This window comes from Papio anubis, chromosome 4 (genome assembly GCF_008728515.1).
Source record: "Papio anubis isolate 15944 chromosome 4, Panubis1.0, whole genome shotgun sequence".
In the NCBI taxonomy this organism is placed as follows: Eukaryota; Metazoa; Chordata; class Mammalia; order Primates; family Cercopithecidae; genus Papio; species Papio anubis.
In genome coordinates this window covers 60,651,772-60,671,869 of record NC_044979.1, presented here as the reverse complement: position 1 = coordinate 60,671,869, position 20,098 = coordinate 60,651,772, and the positions used below count along the sequence as shown (strand labels likewise).

The 20,098-nt window shown below is 36.0% G+C and overlaps 1 protein-coding gene across 5 annotated transcripts in view; it reads left to right on the top strand.

Moving 5' to 3' along the window:
- The first annotated feature begins 3,158 nt into the window (after positions 1-3,158).
- The window catches only part of HGF (hepatocyte growth factor), a 70,805-nt gene continuing 53,865 nt past the window's right edge, over positions 3,159-20,098 (top strand). The window contains exons 1-5 of one of the 5 annotated variants that reach the window (XR_002521116.2): positions 3,159-3,327; positions 3,590-3,734; positions 10,754-10,919; positions 14,827-14,939; positions 16,317-16,431. Coding sequence is in view for 4 of the 5 variants with exons in the window: in XM_009203538.4 (XP_009201802.2) it covers positions 3,190-3,327; positions 3,590-3,734; positions 10,754-10,919; positions 14,827-14,939; positions 16,317-16,431 (677 nt within the window). In the remaining variant the exon portion in view is untranslated. The remainder of the gene's footprint in view (positions 3,328-3,589; positions 3,735-10,753; positions 10,920-14,826; positions 14,940-16,316; positions 16,432-20,098) is intronic. The other 4 variants (XM_009203538.4, XM_009203537.4, XM_009203536.4 and 1 more) reach the window with 4 other exon arrangements.

Genomic DNA, 20,098 nt, shown 5'->3' with positions numbered 1-20,098 from the left:
AGAGATGGGTGAACAGCTGGTCAGTGGAGTAGTCAGAATACACACATTAATGGATCAAGTTTGGGTTGTGGTTTGTGGTGCCCAAAACAATTATAGCAGTAACATCAAAGATCACTGATCACAGATCATCATGTAAAATAATAATGAACTACTTGAAATATTGCGAGAATTACCAAAGTGTGACACGGAGACACAAAGTGAGCACACGCTGTGGGAAAAACGGCACCAACAGACTTGCTCAATTCGAGGACACCACAAAACTTCAATTTGTAAAAAACACGTTATCTGTGAAGTACAATAAAGTGAAGAGCAATAAAATGATGTATGACTATGTAAGGCAATCAGTAGATGATGGGAAAACAACAGTGTATGATGTAGAAAGAACAAAGAGAATGTGTTATCAAAACAGACTAAACTAATAGCATAATTAGAATTTCATTTGAATATTTCTTTATAGTTTTACGAGATTTAAAATTGTGTATTGATTTATTTTATAAATTATTATGGAGCACCTCCTATATATCCAGTCTTAGACTTATTATTTTGGTGATTATATTCTGGAACATGTGATTCTTCTCCTCCTGGGGTTAAAGAAAATGTACACCATGCTATGGAGTATGACTAATCTGAATCTCACACTTGAATATTACTTCGGGATCTTAAACGCAAGTTATTTAAGAATAAAAATAACTTACCTATGTTTCCTCAACTATAAAATGAGAATTTTAATAATTTTAAACTTGTTGTAAGAATTAAATAATTTTCAATGATATGTAATATGATGCTTAGCATACATTAAGAGCTCAGTGCATATCAGCCACAATTTCAGTAAAGAAAGACCAAATAATTTTTGTCAAAAAGAAATACAAATAAATTATATAGGTTTTTAGTTGTATTTACCATATTTAATATGACAGTAAAAAAAGTCCTCAAAACGTGTGACCTAATAAATAAGTTTATTCAGTTTTCTAATGTCCTGAACCCCTTATCCTGGATGGATTTTGCTCCTAACTTATAACAATAATTTACAACCCTGACTCTAGTTTTTTCTGAGAGAAAAAAATAAGTAGAAACACTGTTCGTTTTCTTTCCTTACCTACAGGAATTTACTTACAGAAAAATCTAGCTTCTTTTAAAAACAGTCTTAATCCCTTGTTGGGCCAAGGGAAAACTTTTCCATTGCTCACTGAAGTTTTGCTAAAAAAATTACTGACAAGGGGCAGATCAATAGGAGAAAAACGCATATACATTTATTTGATCATAATTTTATACAACACGAGAGCCTTTAGAACAAAGACCCAAAGTTACAAAAGAAATTGTCCATTTTTATGCTTAGGTTCAACAAAGTGTGGGCAGGTGTGGAGAAATACAACTGGACAAAGGGAATATGATCTCATGCTAACAAACTGAGTGGGGATGCCTGGCAAGGTGAGATTCTTCCTGGTATATCTGTGCAGCACTCATTCCTTCTGGCTATGGGGCAAGACCTTCTCTGGAATGGGGTCTTATGAGCTACGATCAAACAAGGTAGGTCAGATAATGTCTTTATGGCCAGATTTCACACAGAAAGTTGAGGTGTTAGAGTGATATGTTTAGGTTTTATGGCTGGTTTGGGAAAAAGGGTTCTGGTTTCTAGGAGCCACCTTGGGAAAGAGGGATTCTAGTTTCTACGGCTTGCCTTTGGGAAGAATGAAGGGCCGGAGACTGGAGGGCAAGAGAAGGTCAGAGAGAGCTGCTTCTGAGGTCTTCACTTGGGGTATCATTTTTCTGAGCCCCTACACCTTAATAGAGCACAAGAGATGCAGTGGAGCAATTCAGGGTCATGGTCAGGCAATACATTGAACTGAGATTTCCCAAAAGGTCTAATGAACAGTAAAAAGAAAGTAAAATGGATCCTGGGGACACCAGAGAGAGGCTGACAAATGAATTTTAAGTAAGGAGAAAATGATAAAAGAGAAGGATTAGCAATAGAAATGGGTCATATAAAATAGATCCTTCAAAAGGAATTTGCTTAATCCCTAGCTTCTCCAGATATCCCACAACCTCAGGGACTTATCAGGCAGGTCGTTTTTCCCTGAAAGTTGGGGTAGGGGAGCTGGAGGACAAATGAAGGTGGTATGTGGAGGGAAGGCTGTTCTGTGGATGAGTTTAATTCAGCCCCACAATTACTTCTGTACAGCTACACACTGCTCTAGTCATTCCGACATTCGGCCTGCTTTCTCTTCCTCTGTGGACAGGGGCACTGTTCTCTAATAATATCCATCTCAGAGAGACACAGGGGCAACTCTCCCTCAGCATCCATTAGAAATAAAGCAGGCTCTGGCTTAAAGTTACCAGAGCATCCACCTCTGGGTGCAAAGACAAAATCTCTGAATCAAGTGAGCGGTCTGTGCAATGACCTTACAAAGATTTGATACCTAGCAGTCCCTCTATCCCCATACAAGCGCCTCATCCTTCCACTTACACTTTGGGAAGCTGGCTGTCATGTACAGGCGGATGAAGCTGGAAAAGAGAGGCATAGTCAACACTCATGAATTCAAACAGCTTGAGGGATTTCCGGTGAAAGTCAGTCCTAGCCAGTGCATACGTATGTACACACCAACATGTGTGAATATGTGTTGTGTGCACGTGTGTGCCTGTACAAGGACACATGGCATATTTACCTGTCAGGGACAGGCTGTGGACAATGACTGTTTCTTGGACTTTCTCTTAAAAAGTCAGATCAGACAAGTTTATTTTGTATCCTTTGGGAAAACGTGTGGTATTTCGTGAGTTTAGCACAATTTGTGGGGGGAAAATAAAAACAAAAACAAAAAAACTGCTTTCTCTGAGCCCATGGGGCAGGGGTACATTTTTCATCTGACAATCTGCGTGCTTTTGTTTTGCTTGCTTATTTTGGCCCCACAATACCACACCCTTTTCTTATCTAACCTCTTTCTACCTGGGCTGGACTTGCCTGGGCTCTCCTCCCTGGCCCCTCTCCCTCCTCTCCCAGGTCTCTAAACCCCTAGAGAACCTGTATCAGTGTTTTGAATCCCTCAATTGCTCTAGCAGGAAAACTAGACAGATTAGGAGCTGGGGCACATTTGGCTGAAAGACAGCTCTTCGCTTTCTTCTTATGCTGCTTCCCCTTCCTCTTTTCCCAAATAGATATATAAACACATGTATTTTCCTGTTTAAATTGAGCGAATGGTCCTCTGCCTGTGCCTTGATTTAGCTATTGGGCTCAGCCTTGCTCCTCCCTGCCTTACTCGGATAGGAGCCACTGGGATCTGGAGCTCCAGCTTCCAAATTGAAGCTGGCCTCAGGCCAGGTGACCTTTTCTTTGTAAGTTTCTTTCCTAAGCGTGGGGTTGGGGGGAGGCGGGGAATGGGGGAGTGCAGGGATCTGTTTGGTGGTGTTGAAGTGGGGGGGCGAGTGAGGAAAGGAGGGGGCTGGAAGAGAGTAAAGGGCTGTTGTTAAACAGTTTCTTACCGTAAGAGGGAGTTCAGACCTAGATCTTTCCAGTTAATCACACAACAAACTTAGCTCATCGCAATAAAAAGCAGCTCAGAGCCGACGGGCTCTTTTAGGCACTGACTCCGAACAGGATTCTTTCACCCAGGCATCTCCTCCAGAGGGATCCGCCAGCCCGTCCAGCAGCACCATGTGGGTGACCAAACTCCTGCCAGCCCTGCTGCTACAGCATGTCCTCCTGCATCTCCTCCTGCTCCCCATCGCCATCCCCTATGCAGGTTAGTTTCCTTCTTCTTCTTTATTATTATTAGTATTTAAGTCTCCTGCTAACCTTCCCTATTCCTTTTAACACCCTCTTTTTATCCTATTCCCAGCATCCTTTCTGAACTCAGTATGTAGTATAGGTTTCTAAAAGCTCTCATTATGCTTGCTTTTGACATTCTTTTTTGTTTGTTTGAATAGCATTTAAAATGATAATTAACTTTCCCTCAACTCCCCTCCACCCCCAACCCAAGCCCTGTCCCACTTAGCCTAATAGTTGTGGATTATGGGATAGGGAGGAAGTGCTAATACTGGCTGAACTTGGCTGCTTTGGACTAGTTTAAAGCTAAAGAGAGGGTCTGGTCTGAAGAGGCCAGAGTGATGGTCAGTCCAGCAGGAAGTCATCTTTTTCCAGAGAAAATTTTTTCATAATAATCCACTATTCCACATCACCTAGTCAACATTTGGGGCCAAATTACAACTTTGTACAGGTTTTCATTTTCAGGAGGCAGAATAAACTGATTATTTGCATATCATAAAAATGAAAGAGAAAGCCTCTTTTTGAAGATCTTATCCTTTCTGGGTGTGGATGTCTGCCCTTTGGAAACTGCAGTGCATGAAGACTTTGATTAAAGCTGCAGAATTGCCCCTCTCTGTCTCCCACTTTCTCCCTTGGGTTTGCCGGTTGGGGAGGAGTCGCTTGAAAGTTCATATTGCCTGGAGGTTTAGAGAACTCATTTGCTGCTTTGGGAAGTTTCTCTTGTTATCAGGGCAAGAGGAAACATCTGTATTTTGTTGTATTATCATTGTAGAGGCTGAAGTGCCAACGGGAGAAGGCAGTGAATATCAAGGGTGGGCACAGGGGAATAAAAGAGTGGAACAAATGCCCAGATGGAGACATGGCCTTTTTACAATATAAAAAAGGAAACTGGCTGTATCTTTTGAGATGTTAAATATGAAATTTATCAGGCGTCAGATCTAGTTTTTGATATGGTACAAAGGTTAAAAACCTCAAGAATTTGCTAAATGAAAAGGAAAATCATTCAACCCACCTGGTTTTCTTTTATTTCGTGAAGTGGCCCTTTTGGAAAATGACGCTGTTTGGAAGGGTCACTTTGAAAGCATTTAGGTAAGATTTCTGAAGAAGTTAAAAAGAAGTGAGTTCAAATCAAGCAGGTTATCATGCTTGAGATGTGTCATGTTAAAATTGCTTCACAGGATCGGGTGCGGTGGCTCACACCTATAATCCCAGCACTTTGGGAGGCTGAGGCGAGCGGATCATGAGGTCAGGAGATCAAGACCATCCTGGCTAACACGGTGAAACCCTGTCTCTACTAAAAATACAAAAAATTAGCCAGGCGTGGTAGCGGGCGCCTGTAATCCCAGCTACTCGGGAGACTGAGGCAGGAGAATTGTTTGAACCTGGGAGGTGGAGGTTGCAGTGAGCCAAGATTGTGCCATGCACTCCAGCCTGGGCAACAGAGAGAATCCATCTCAAGATGAAGAAGAAAAAAAAAAAAAGTTTCACAGACAACTGCTGGTTTAGGGGATTTTGAGCTTAAATTGAAATAATGGCTAATATTTTGAGGGTTTTCATTTTTAAAGATTAAAATGTCACTGTTCTGAAGTAGAATCTGGTTACCTGAATTCATCTGTGCGAATGTAAGGGGAACACAGTGTGGAAAACCCAAACAGTAGATCAACCATAGGCAGTTTCTATTTGTTTTTGGCATGCATTATGAACTTTTGGCAGGAGACATACATTTATAATTATATTTCACTTGCCTAATGTAGAAATGACTGTGTTTCCTGAGTACAGGCAGAATGCAGCCCAAGAGTGCTGGCAGGCAAGGAGAGTCCAGTTGGGAATTACAAATATGCTGTGAATAATTCCTGAAGTGGATAATTCTAAAACTGTCATCAAAGGAGGGTCCGCCTTTGTTTAGGTGGCCAGTTTATTTTGATAGTTTTTTAAATAACCTTTAAAATAAAAAACATGGGTAGCCTCTTAAACACATAAAAGTTTGTTCTTTTTTAAATGTCATTTAGTATTGACTATTTAGAGGTTTCTTTTGTTGTTGTTACTAGCTTTGATTGTAATTATTTATTCTATGAATTTATATTTGTACATATTATAAAATAACACATTGTTAGGAAAGAAGTATATACTGTAAGTTGACAACCAGTTATCAACAGAATACATTATAGAGATACTTTTTTTAAAAGCTTCTTAAGAAATATTCAATATAAAAGGCCCAAGCCATCTTTGGATGGAGTTAGCCTATTTAGAATTACCCTCTATTCACTCCCAGCTACATGGGAAACAAATATCCAATCCTCTGTAATAAAATAAGCATTAAATGAACACCTAATGTTCAAGAGTATGTGGGGGATGTAAAGATGAACAAATGAGAAAGGAACTTAAATTTGTTGAGCAACCGATATGAACCAAGTAGTAAAGTATATCTTACTTAATTCTAATAAGATTGGCACTATTGGACTCATTTTGCCTGAGGAAACTGAGGTTCAAAGACCTCAGTTATCTTATTTCTTTGTGAGTTAAGGGACAGAGCTGAGGTTCCTACCCAAATCTATGTGAATGAACTATGTCGTGTTTTTTTTTTTCTTTTTTCATTTATATTGAAGCCAGCAGCAGCGAAATCAACTGAAACTTAATTTTAAAAAATCATTTAACTAAGTGATATATTAAAAAAAAAAAAAACCAGTTAGAAATACTTTGTACTATGATTGAGAGTTCATTTCTAGCATAGAGAATCAAACCAGGTTAAGGGGTCATATGGTACTAAAGTCCATATGAAAAGATAGATGGTAGAATAGTCAGTACCTTAGCGCAGGAACACAAGTGGGCCAAAGTACAGAGGTTCATAAGTATAAGGAATGTCCCAGGAAGGACCCCACACAGCAACTGAAGGTAAGCATTTGAGACAGAAGTACTGGGCATGTGATGCGGAATATTGTCTGTGAGTGGAAAAGTAAGATGAGGTAGAATGGATAGGACTGAATGTCATGCTCAACCATGTGGTCTTTAAAATGAACATCATGGGAGCAGCTGAAAGTTTTTTGTTGAAAAGATACTTGATTGAAGTTGTTCTTCAGTGTGGTTGCTTCAGTTCCTGTGTGGAAGGAAAGTTGTAGGCACAAACAGACTGTGAAGGTGGAGGCCAGGATTAGGCTTCTAGAAGAATGAAGCCTTAAATAAGAACTGGAAAGAAGGAGAAGGAAGAAAATACCTAGGGAGGCCCCTCAAATGACACTGGACATCACTTCATTTTGTAAATCCCCTTGGAAGAGATGATGGTGCAGCTTCTCAAATACCAGCATTTGATTTACATCTGGCACAGTCTCTGTCTTCTTGGTATCTTTATTTGTGATATTGTTGCCTTCTCTAAATAAGGGGAGATGACTGCCAATTTGCAAAAATCCATGTCTTAGATAATAACGAAAATTTAGATTTCTATTTGAAATTCTTGGCTTTGGAGAGTTTACAATCTCCAGTCCCAACCATTCCCTTCCTTTAATTATTTGTGTACTTTCATCTTAACATCTTGCCACTTCAAACTGTTAATCACTAATCATGTGGATAGGTTTCTCAGAATATGTGGAGCCAGATTCCTGCTTCTTTCCACACCCTGCAAATCCTTTCCTTGCATGATTTTCCTTTGAAGTAAATGGTTAGTCCACACAGAGAAGAAAATATATGAGGTACTGAGAGAAATGAGTGTGAGGTGCTGGGACTAGAGGGAGAAATGTGTCTTTCTTCAAGCACCTTGATACATTTGACCCTACTTTCTGTGTGTAGGTTTTCACTAGGATCCTAATGATTTCAGCTCTAAGACAGGGACTTTAGGTTCTTCAGGAAATATAGCTTCCAGAATGGTTTACCATACTGGGAGAAGAGGAAAAAGGAGTTGTAATTTAAAGCACAGGAAAGCATGACAAATTTGTAGTGATCTCTCACCCTTTGATTTCATTTCAATATTTTGTTTATACACTTCAGCTAACAGTCACGCACAAAAAATAGTAGGGACAAATCTGATCCAAAGATATTTTTGAGTTTCTTCCCAAATTAAGCTTGGCTTTTAACTGTTTTCAGTAAAACAAGCATCAGTTGTTAATACATATGGAAGAGAAAGTTGAAACTATTTTCAGCAAAGGAATTTTATTTTCAGATGCTGTTTTTGAATGACTTCTGTTTTGAATTTTTCTTTTATTGAATAAGGAATTAATTTTATAGATGTGTGGATTACATGATGTACAATTAGCTCCAACTTCATATTTTTTAGTAATTAGTTACTGGCTTAGTATAAATGACTTAATTAAAAGGGAAAGTTTCTATGTCATGAGAACAAAATAGTGAGAAAAGAATTCTGGTGTCTGGTTCTGATTGCCCCTGATAGCTTTGTAGCCCCAGACAAGTTTTTCACTTATATTTATTATCTAGTAAAGGGAAATAATAGATTTATTTGTTTTTCAAAATGCTTTTTGATCTTTAGATGAAAGGTAGTGATTGGAAAATTTGTCAGCAAGCAAGGGTAGACTGTTTTTATGAGGTACAACAAAACATAAACACATTTCAGTAGGACAACTGAGGAGATTCAGAATTAAATACAATCAACAATTCCATGGAGACCTCCGCTCTCCAGAATCTTCTTCATGGCTTGCCTTCATTTTGCGTGGCATTGGGAAAAGAAACCAGAACATTGACCAGAGATTTTGTTTCATTTGATACATTAAAATATATTACAATTTAATGTTTGTCTTAGACGTTTTGATTTTTATGCTTTTCCCTCACACTTAGACGTGTATACTAAATACATCAGGCCAACTTCAATTTTATATTTTTAGTTAATATAATTATACACATATTTGAGAAATATGTGTACAAAACTCTTCTATTTTGGTGAACAGTTGTTTCATAGATTTTTTTTCATCCATTAACTATCATTTATTTCTAAGAAACATTCAAATTTATACAGGAAATTATATAACTATTATGCTATGAAGCATTTCAAAGCACCTTAGAAATAGGGTAATAAGGTCAAAGGAAAGAGAAACTCTTAATGGAAAAACTTATCTCCTATTAACATGGTTCTGTGACAGAAACCAAAATTTGAAATGATTTATGCCTTCTTTGCTTGGAAGAATAACAGTTCCTTCTTCATGCCAGAGATTAAAGGATAAAATTTCAAAAACAAAACTAAAACTTTGCATATCTATAACATTTAAAAAATCCAAATTGATTTTCAAACATTTACTTAAGGTTATCAAGTTAACATAACTTTTATATTTTAGATTGAGAAATTGGGGTGTTAACATTTTAGGTAATTAAAGTCATTTGGCAAGTCAATAAGATTGCCAGTGTTATACAAGGCATTTGGTCCATGCTCAATAAATAACATGTTGACAGAATTTTTGGTTAATTTCATTTTCATGTTAAAATGTCTTATAAACTGTATCTGTTGTACCATAGCCATTCTATCCTGTAAGGCAAATAAAAATTAAAAATGAAAGCATCATTGCAGAATTAATATTATCTTTTGGAGACTCTGCTTTGGAGTTTTACAGAGATTCAGAAATTTAGAGGACCTCATGTTTTCTCTAATTTATTGCAGCCTTCAAATTAGGATGGACACTAATTAGTAGCATCTGCTCATCTCATAAACCAACTGGAGCCAGTGGTTGCTGACAAACTTAGAGTATGATGGCATTTTTGGTACCTCACTCTGCTAGGTGTATTTCCAAATTACGTGCACACAAATTTTTACTCTCCTTTTTTGACACATTTCAACACAGATACAGATCAGGAATGTATTTCCTGCTCTACTATCCACATTTCTTCTCTACTGCTAGCTCTAAACCAAATCTTCAGGAAAATGCTGCATGCCATATTTCCATTACGATCTTAGCAATTCTTAGATACAGATGGCATGGTCAGTGGTTCAGAGTGGTGGTCTTTAAGCCAGCCTGCTGGGTTTCCAATCTGAGATATTCTAAGTGGTCAATTAATTTTTTTTCTATGTCTTGGTTTCTTTGACTGAAAAATGAATGTATCCTTACCGCCTTTAGTATAAGCATGTTCGAAAAGAATTGACAGGCAGAGGAGCACAAGCACATCTATCCTTATTACACAATAGTTGCATTCTATTCAACATTTTGATCTGCATTGTGAAGATGCTGATCACTAACAGATTGGAGCTATTTTGGGCAAATGGAGAATACAGAGAACAAGTTTTTGATACACTAAAGTTATCCATAAGATTAAGTCTTTTAGAATGTTTTAGTTCTGTTTTTCAGGTTTTCAGTAGGAGGCTTCATGCTATCCAGGCGCCTTGTATTTTCATGAAGAAAAATGATATTGCTACATTAAAGGATGAAGTTTTACATACATTTGATTTACAGCATTTGGCTTGATCTCAAGACAAATAGTTCAGTGATACCAAGAAATAGTGTCCAAAAGCATAGAAAACATTTATGCATTAAATGAGGAGAGAGGGGCTAAAATATGAATAATATGAAAGACTTTAAAGAGTAGGTCAGAAGAATTTGTCCACTGCACAGTTTTTAGTGAGAAATTTCTCACCTGTCTTTGTGTTGGCTTATCTCATTAAATACTATAATGTACATGAGGACCAACTGTAGAAGGAAATGAAAAGTTTAATTATAAAGCATGATATGATATGCTTCTAGCACTGATATTTGCTTTCATGATGTTTGGAAAATATCATGTTATTTATTTCTTTAGTGTGAACTCTGTCCTGATTTTTAAAAGTTCCCTAATTTGAAAGAATGTAAATGAATGACTCTACATGACAAGTTATTTGTTTTTACGTGTTTACAATATTCCTCTCTTTCTCTTAATTATTCCCTACCTCACTCTGCTTCTAACCCCTGGAAATCTAGTATATTGTTAGGTAAAATCACTGTCTTGTAGATGATTCTTGGGATTTTTTTAATATATGAACCTTAAAAACATTTCTCCAATGTTTATTTTTTTCAAACATTTTGTATTTAATAGAGGGACATAAGAAAAGAAGAAATACAATTCATGAATTCAAAAAATCAGCAAAGACTACCCTAATCAAAATAGATCCAGCACTGAAGATAAAAACCAAAAAAGTGAATACTGCAGACCAATGTGCTAATAGATGTACTAGGAATAATGGACTTCCATTCACTTGCAAGTAAGTTACTTCATTTTTGTTCTTAGAATAATTTTCCAAATATAGCATGCATGTATTATAATAATGTGTCTCTTTTGTGTTGTAGTCATTGTGATTTGATCATAAGTAACTTTGATTCTAGATTTAACTCACTACAAAGGAAGACTTAGCTCTCAGTTTATCGAAACATAGCTTGAGTAAGGGAGAGTGCAAAAACTGCTACCTTCTAAAATCCACAGTGGCTTTGCTTATGGAATTTCTTTTCTCATCTGATGAGCAATTGAATTTGAGTAACTAAAATGAAATTCAGTTGGCTCTGATCTCCCTAATATTTTAAAATATCTATTCAGAGTAACCTTTTTTTTTTCCTTGCAAGAGGAATGGAGGAATTTTTAGAACAGAAATTGGGCAGCAGCCAAAATTTACTTCAACTTTATTATATCATTGCTTTTAGGGATTTAAATAAAAGGTGTTGAGAGAATTAGTTTAAAAATTAGAGAGACTGGTGTCAGCAGAGACTGTTTAAAAGAAGAGGATAGCAATGGTAAAGTTTCAGGTGAAAATTGATGGGGCAGTTTAAAGAGGCATGAGGGGACTTAAATGGAGAGTTTTATGTCTTTTGACAGTCCCTGTGTGACCTCATAGGGAAGAATTCCTTACTACAGGGGTCCTTAACCCCCGACCCCTGCCACTAGTCTGTGGCCTGTTAAGAACCAGGCCTCACAGCGGGAGTGAGCTGCAGGCCAGTGAGCATTACTGCCTGAGCTCCACCTCCTGTTGTATCTGTGGCATTAGATTCTCATAGGAGCTGAACCCTATTGTTAACTGCACATGTGTGGGATCTAGTGCGTGTGCTCCTTATGAGAATCTAATGCCTGATGATCTGAAGTGGAACAGTTTCATCCCAAAACCATCCCCCGCTCCCTGGCCCCCCCACCCCACTCCACCCCCTTGGAAAAATAAACCAGTCCCTGGTGCCAAAAAGGTTGGGAACTGATGCCTTACTACTTTGCCAGTGATCCCAGAGCATAAAACTTTTTGTTTTGCACTAAGAGGGTGACAATTTCATTCTAATAGTCTCCTAAACTGTCAGAAGAAGACACATTTTTTTAGTTCTTCATTATCTTCCCTCACTTATTTCCTAGTCTTTCACTCCCTATTTTATCTTTTTTTTTTTTTTTTAAATAGGGTCATGCATAAAATCCTCTACATATTAAATTCTACTCAATTACATTTAGGTAGTGACCCGTAATGTGACCACAGGGTTTAGTAAGGTCATGGCAAGCGGTCCTAATTTCATCTTGCCTTTTTCAGAGAAATAAATGTTATGGGCCTGAGAGGAAACAGCATGGTCAGAAAAGATCTTTACCAGGTTTAGGTTGAGGAAACACTATCTGCTTTCAATATCTAGAGTGAAACTGCCAATTTCAGGGAGATAGTTCCTGGCAAGGGGAGTGGGAATTGACTTTGCAAGTATATTCCTATGATAATTCTGTTTCATTCCCTGAGTTTCCTATAAAAGCCTTGCTATTGTTAAAAATAGAGACAACTACTCTCAATCAACATCTCAGCTGTGTAGATTCATGGAGATGCTCCAGCAGTTGAGGAGGATACAGTTGTATTTTCCCCTCTCCGGGTTGGAAGAGCAGGGTGAAGGGAAGGAGAGGACGCCTCATTGCTGATTTTTAACTTTGAAAATAAACTCTCTTGGACCTACAAGTAAGGAAAGTATTGCTACCATTCAATTTGCACATTAGTCAACCTTATACTTAGGAAAGAAAAACTTTCCTCTTATTTTATTTAGTAGGAACTAAAATGATTTTACTAGAGAAGACATTAATAAATTAGTAAGTGCTCACATATTCCATATATATGAAATTTCATACTTTCCTACCATATTTTGGTTGTTATATTTGGTCTCCAAATTTATGGCAACCTGTGCAGAAAACCACAGGTAATATTATGTATTAGAGCCAAGATTTATTGGCCCAGAAATGGTAAAATCCTCCTTGTTCATACACACACACACACACACACACACACACACTTATGTATTTGGAATTATTAAATATGTTAGCTATACAGAATTGAATTAACATACTATGATACTATGAACTTAGGGTCTTAATGAACCAAAGGATCTTATTTGTAGACATGTTATATAAAACAGAATTATTTTAAAACAATGAAAAATACCCTAAACCACTTATAAAATACCAAAGAAGTGTGCAAAACCATCTGTGAAGTGAATGGGTGTGAGGTGGAACATTCTTAAATACTGTTTGTTCTTGAGAAGATATCAACAATATTAGTTTTCTAGAGATTCAAATTCTTCTTTGCTGGGTAGGAAAGATGACCAAGAATGTCTGATTCAAAGCTCTTCAGGAAATAGCTCATTCATGAATTCACTTAAAAGAATAAGATAAGAAGCTTTCCTCTTTTAGCCATGGCTGGCAACTGCTACTGGAATTGCCTTCCTGCCATAAACAACCAGGAAATAGACAAAAGAAGCTGTTGAAAAGATTACAACTAGAACGATGTTAAGATAAAGACTCCAAAAGTCAAACCTAAAAGAAGATGCAACTCATGGAATTTGATGGCTTCCACCCACTTTATATGGAGGTGTAAAACAATATAAAAAACACATTTCTTAAAGAATTTGTCATTGCATTGGAACGAGAGAAAAGAGTGAATGAGATCAGCAAACTGGAAATCTTGTTACCCACTTTACAGATAGAATTACTTAAAAACAAATTTATCACTTTTTTGGGTATTTATCATTTTGTTATATACATAGATTATTTTAGTGAACAACGACAAAAAAAATACTTAGCTATAGGAATAGTAGGGGTGGCAAGTTTTCGTAACTTTCTTTGAGATGTTATATCAAAAAGATATCCTCTAATATTACTAGTTTTCTTTAAATTAAAATTAAAAATGCTTAGCACTTTGGGAGGCCGAGACGGGCGTATCACGAGGTCAGGAGATCGAGACCATCCTGGCTAACACGGTGAAACCCTATCTCTACTAAAAATACAAAAACTAAAAATTAGCCCAGCGCGGTGGTGGGTGCCTGTAGTCCCAGCTACTCAGGAGACCCAGACAGGAGAACGGCATGAACCCAGGAGGCGGAGCTCGCAGTGAGCGGAGATCACGCCACTGCACTCCAGCCTCGGCGACAGCACAAGACTCTGTCTCACACACACACACACACACACACACACACAAAAGAAAGAAAAAGAAAAACTTATATAAGCAAACCTATTTAGGAAATATTAGCTTAAATAGTTATCCTCAACATTTTCATAGCTTTTAATAAACTGCAATGTTTTGTAATTCACCAAAAAGTTACATTATATGCAAAAATTTCCAAACACTGGTTTCAGATCCCGCTTTTTAGGAGAATCTCCTAGGGCACTGATATATCTAATGCACCTTAGAAAATGTCATTTTAGCATATATTTTTTACAGTTATACACTTTGTAAATTACTCCGGATATCTCAGATATAATTGAGATAGCTTAAATATCTCAAATATAATACCATTTTATACAACTGCGGATAAAAATCATCCAACTTTCTGTGAAGTTACAGAAAAATAAAGCCTTCAGAAATAGTTCAAATAGTTGTGTTACATATTGATTTTGCATGTTAAAACTGTTATTTTTCTACAAGTCTTTTGGAATAACATGAGAATATTCCAAAGAGTATTCAATCTGATATTTAAATCTACTACTACAAAAACTTAATTTTGTTCTTTCTTGCTTGGCTATCAAAATGGTAGGTTCACATTTTACTCATATTTTTATTATGTATATGTAATTATGCATTCGTTTCTATATTGTCCTCCTTGATGAACCATATGCCCTTTCTTTAAATACTGTATAAACAGTAGTATTTCTTCTTTTCACACTGATATTTTTTTCAGGGCCTTTGTTTTTGATAAAGCGAGAAAACAATGCCTCTGGTTCCCCTTCAATAGCATGTCAAGTGGAGTGAAGAAAGAATTTGGCCATGAATTTGACCTCTATGAAAACAAAGGTAACTGACTTCTCCCTAAATAGTGCATAATAAAGTATAATGAAATACATGTTGTAATTTCCTGCCAGAGTGGTCTTTCTCACTGATTTCTCTAGTATATATGAGATATCTTATGTAGTCAATTCATCCATTAAGACAGTTGAAACTAGTATCTTAACTATTTTTAGTATGGTACTTTAAGGAAAACATTTTCAAAACTTTTCATAATCTAGATTCCTTCCTCCCTTTTTTTTTTTTTTTTTTTTTTTTTGGAGCGGGGGTGAGGAGTATCTCCTAGAACTGGCATTCTCCATGTTCATTTTAGAAAGTGCTACTTTAATTCATTAGTTTAAAACACTTTATATTACAGCAAATTTTGAGTTTGCTACAGTATTTTGCATTTAACAATGTTGGATAACTAAATTATAGTGATGATTACTGATAATAACAAAATATGGAGATTTTGGATAAATGAGTTGGGACTATGTTTCAACATATACTTGAAAAATATTTAAAGGAGGAATTGAGACCATATTATTTGTTGATTGCCTATTCTGGTGGTCTGATATTGTATTCACTAGGTATTTACTTTGTTCAAAAGCAGACTCAAGTAAATGAAATGAAAGAATGTTAACTGTGTCCTATTAAATTTGGATACATAACATGGTAGAATATGTAGATGTTTTCAAGTTAATAGGGTAAATGTTTAAATAAAATTAAAAATAAATTCATGGTAGGAGTTAATCTTTATGTATATAATACTACAAATCCTAAACATAATTCATGATCTAGTACAAGACCGTTCTTACTTCAAACTGTCTTCTAGCTTGCTAACAACTGCATGTACTATTATTTGGTAGGAATATATAGGTTATTACAATTTGGTTGTCATATCAGTTAGCAGTGGAAATGTTTGCAAAAATATGGAATAAAATAAGCAAGCTACCTCATGCATATATATACGTAAACAAAAATCGACACAATTTTACTAAGAAGGACAAATTAATTATCTTAGGTAACTTTTTGAATTCAATATAGGCTTTAAAAATCATTTAATTTTTGTTGTTAATATTTTCTTAAAATGGTCTATATATGTGAGCAAATCAGAATTGCTTGGCTAGTTGAGTATACAGACTATGTTAAGTACAGAGAGACTGCTCTCTGGAGTTATCTATGCATATATACACAAAATAAAAACTTCTCAATCATCTATTTGTTTTGGATTATTCAAAATGTGTTATTTTGAAAATACTAGTAGAAGCTTTAGGCAAGAAATTTCAATGTTATTTGAAATAGTTTACAAGAGTTAATTACTTACAGGTTTGAATGGATTTTTTTTTCTTAAATACAGCATATGTTTTGCATAGTTGCAATAATTTTATCTGCTTTCTTCAATAGACTACATTAGAAACTGCATCATTGGTAAAGGACGCAGCTACAAGGGAACAGTATCTATCACTAAGAGTGGCATCAAATGTCAGCCCTGGAGTTCCATGATACCACACGAACACAGGTAAGAACAGTATGAAGAAAAGAGGATGAAGCCTCTGTCTTTTATATATGTTAACAGTCTCATATTAGTCCTCCAGAATAATTCTACAATCCTAGAATAACTTAGCCAACTTCCTGATTTGTATTACAGCAAGGTTTATATGAATTCATGACTGATATTTAGCGAATGATTAATTAATATGTTAATAAAATGTAGCCAAAACAATATCTTACCTTAATGCCTCAATTTGTAGATCTCAGTATTTGTGAAATAATAATGTAAACCTCATTTAAAAGGATTCTTCTTCCTCTTTCTGTCTTTGAAAAAGTATGGCACTGTGCAGGGGTAGAGGCTGACTGTGAAAAGTGAGAGGCAGATGAGATTCTTACCTTACTGAAAGCTGAGGGTTCTTTAACCTTGGTGGATCCCAACACTGGTTGCACGTTAAAATCACCTGCTGCAAGCCCTCGACGAATCTTACTTAGAAGATGACAACACAGAACAATTAAATCAGAATATCTGGGAAGAATAAGGCACCAGTATTTTTTAAGCTCCCACCATGATTCCAAAGTGCAGCCAAATTTGAGAACCACTGCTAGAAGTTCAAGCTTCAGATTGACCAGCTTTTCCATCTCACCTATTGCCTAAAGACCAGATTGGATAAATGTGTTCATTACAACAGATGGATACTATTTAGAGATGAGTAAACACAATATACTTAGGCTCGTCAGACTGAGAGTTTTACTCATCACTGAAGAAAAATATAGATATCTAATACTGACTGGAGTATTAGTCAAGGCTTATTTCACATACAATTTTATCAGAAACCAAAATAGTTTAAAACAACTCTCCCCTTGTTAGTAATGCTTTGGAGGGTTTACTTTACCGTGTACCGTGCTGAGCAACGTACCTCGTTAATCTTATTTACTTGTCATAAGAACCACACAGTGGGTAGTTTTATTGGTTCTATTTTAGCTACATGACAAAACTGAAGCGTAAAAACACTTAGTAAGTTTTCAGTGTCATGCACAACTAGAAAGTCACATGGCCAGAATATAAGCCCAGTCACCATCACTCTGTAACCTATGCTTTTAACAACTTCAGGGCATGAAACATTTGGCCTATCAGTAGGATCCATGCTGTGATTTGTTTTTGCAGTGGTGGTGATGACTGCCTTGTTGAATCCACTTTTTATTCTATTCCATTTTGGGGACATAATTCTGCAAGACGATTCTAATTAGGAAACAGAGATGAGTTAATTGACCAACACAGAAAGAAAAAGAGTTTGTTGCTCCACACTGGGATTAAACATATGATCTTGGCCTAATTAACACTAGCTAGTAAGTGTCCAAGCTGATCAGCTCTACTACATTTCAATAACAGAAAACAACAACTTTCAAAATTAGTTACTTAACAATTATGTCGAAATACCTCTAAAACATAGTGTTTTCCTTACATTACAAAAACAAAAATTATGATTGGTTTTGTCCTTTCTTGAGAGTTTGCATGGTGTAACTCCCTGCATAGTGAAGAAAACATTTTATTTAAGTAGGTGGATCTAAGTTTTTCATGAACAAAGGAATAACATTTGAAATCAATCTTACCCTAGTCCAGGAGAATGCACTGGACTGACCTAGTAGAGGTCTTATTTCACCCTGAGTTTTCTATGGTTGCGATTCTCCGCTGGAGGAGTAAATATGAAATAGATCTCCCTGGGAACTGGCTTCCCAGTCCAATCAGCTATTTTACCAATGAACACTTCCTTGTGATATAGATGTTTACAGCTGAGAGGATCCAATATATTAATAAAATCCTTTTTTGCATTCAATGAGGGAAACACATAATTTTCATCAATTAGCAGCTTATTGGAATAGCTGCATGATGTTTTAACACTTTTAAGTGTTGACTAAAGATTAATTTTACAGAAAATAGAAAAAGAAAATATGTTCCTGTCTGGAGGAATGATTTATTGTTGACCCCTAAATTGAAATATTTCACAAGTGGCTTAATGGAAAGATGATGATAGATGATGAAATTAGTGTAGAAGCTTAACTAGAAAATCAGGTGACCTGATATCTACATCTGTATCCTTCATTGGCCACCCAGCATTCATTAATGAATCAGATGATGGAATAGATCAAGTTTCCAAGGAGCACAGTGAATATTAAAAGAAAACAAAGGGAGTCTAGCACCTAGAAGACCTAGTTTATATTTCAAAGTATATTTGGATATAACCCAATTTTAAACATTTCCTCACTTATCTCTCTTAAAGCCTTGCCAACAGCAAGGACAGAGAACCAAAAATAGTGTATATGTGAATAAATGCTTATTACAGAACCTGCTGACTGGCACATGCTTTGTGTGTAATGAGTTCTCATAAACACTTGCTGAATGAACACACATAAGTGAAATAGCACGGCAAGGCTTCATCCTTTGGTCAAATATGGGGTGCTAAAGAAAATCAGGCGAAACACACTGGGACACTAACAAAAACAAAGTTAATTTAGGTAAAAGGTAAAATACACTATAGAATGAAGAGATGACCCAGACTGCTCTTTAACCTTCATGTCTTAGAGAGTAATTTGATATGGATTGATTCAGAATTGTGGAAAGGGGCCCATCTTTTCTCTTCATTTTGATTTTATTAACTCCAATGGGGGAACTTTATTCATCTGTTGGCCATATCTACTTTTGATTTCTACATTATTCTCTCTTCCTTTCTACTTGTATTTTTCCTAATAAATTGTTGACTGATTAATTCACTACTTCTTCACAGCTTTTTTTGGCTTTTCAAATCCACTGGAAAGGTATACGGGTGTATCACTTTGTGTATTTCAGTGTGCATGTGTAGAGGGGACTAAAACCCTCTCTCAAACTATAAATATTGAGTATTTGTGTATTGAACATTTGCTATAACTACTAGGCTTCTTAAATAATCTTAATATATAAAATGATATAGAAAAAGGGAAGTTATAGTTTTTATTACTCATCTAAGTGAAGAAATTAGAACCCAGGGAGTAAATAAACTGTCTAAGGACTAAGGTCGTATAACTATTTAGGTGATAGATATGGGGCAACTGTATGAGTTTTATGATTAACAAGTAACTTCTCAACACTGTACTGTATCAACTTTTCCATGAAAGAGAGCTATAGTATACTTTGCTTAAATAAATTTGATTAGTGCATGACTTCTTGAAAACATATAAAGCAAAAGTCACATTTGATTCTGTCAGAAAAATGAGTAAGCCATAGCCCAAACAAAAGATGCATTAAAATACTCTGGAATGATAGAGCTAAAAGTAAGAAAAACGACTTTTTAAAAAAGTTTACTGTTAGGAATTGTGAAATTATGCTGAATTTTAGTTGCATTATAATTTTTGTCAGTCATACGGTCTGACAACGTGTCTTATTTCTATTTCCCCATATGAAGAATGCTGGTGAAGCAAGGATATTAACTGTTTAGATGCATTGAAGTTGCATAATGTGGATAATGTTTAATTGGCTCCCTGAAAATGTTTAGTTAGTAATAAGTGTCTTACACTATTTGTTTTGTCCAATAATTTATATTTGTTGAAGACTTAACTCTAGAATGCACTCATGCCAAAATGAAAGAATTTCATTGCAAAATATTGCTTGGTACATGATGCATACCTGTATTTGTTTTGTGTCACAACATGAAAAATGATGG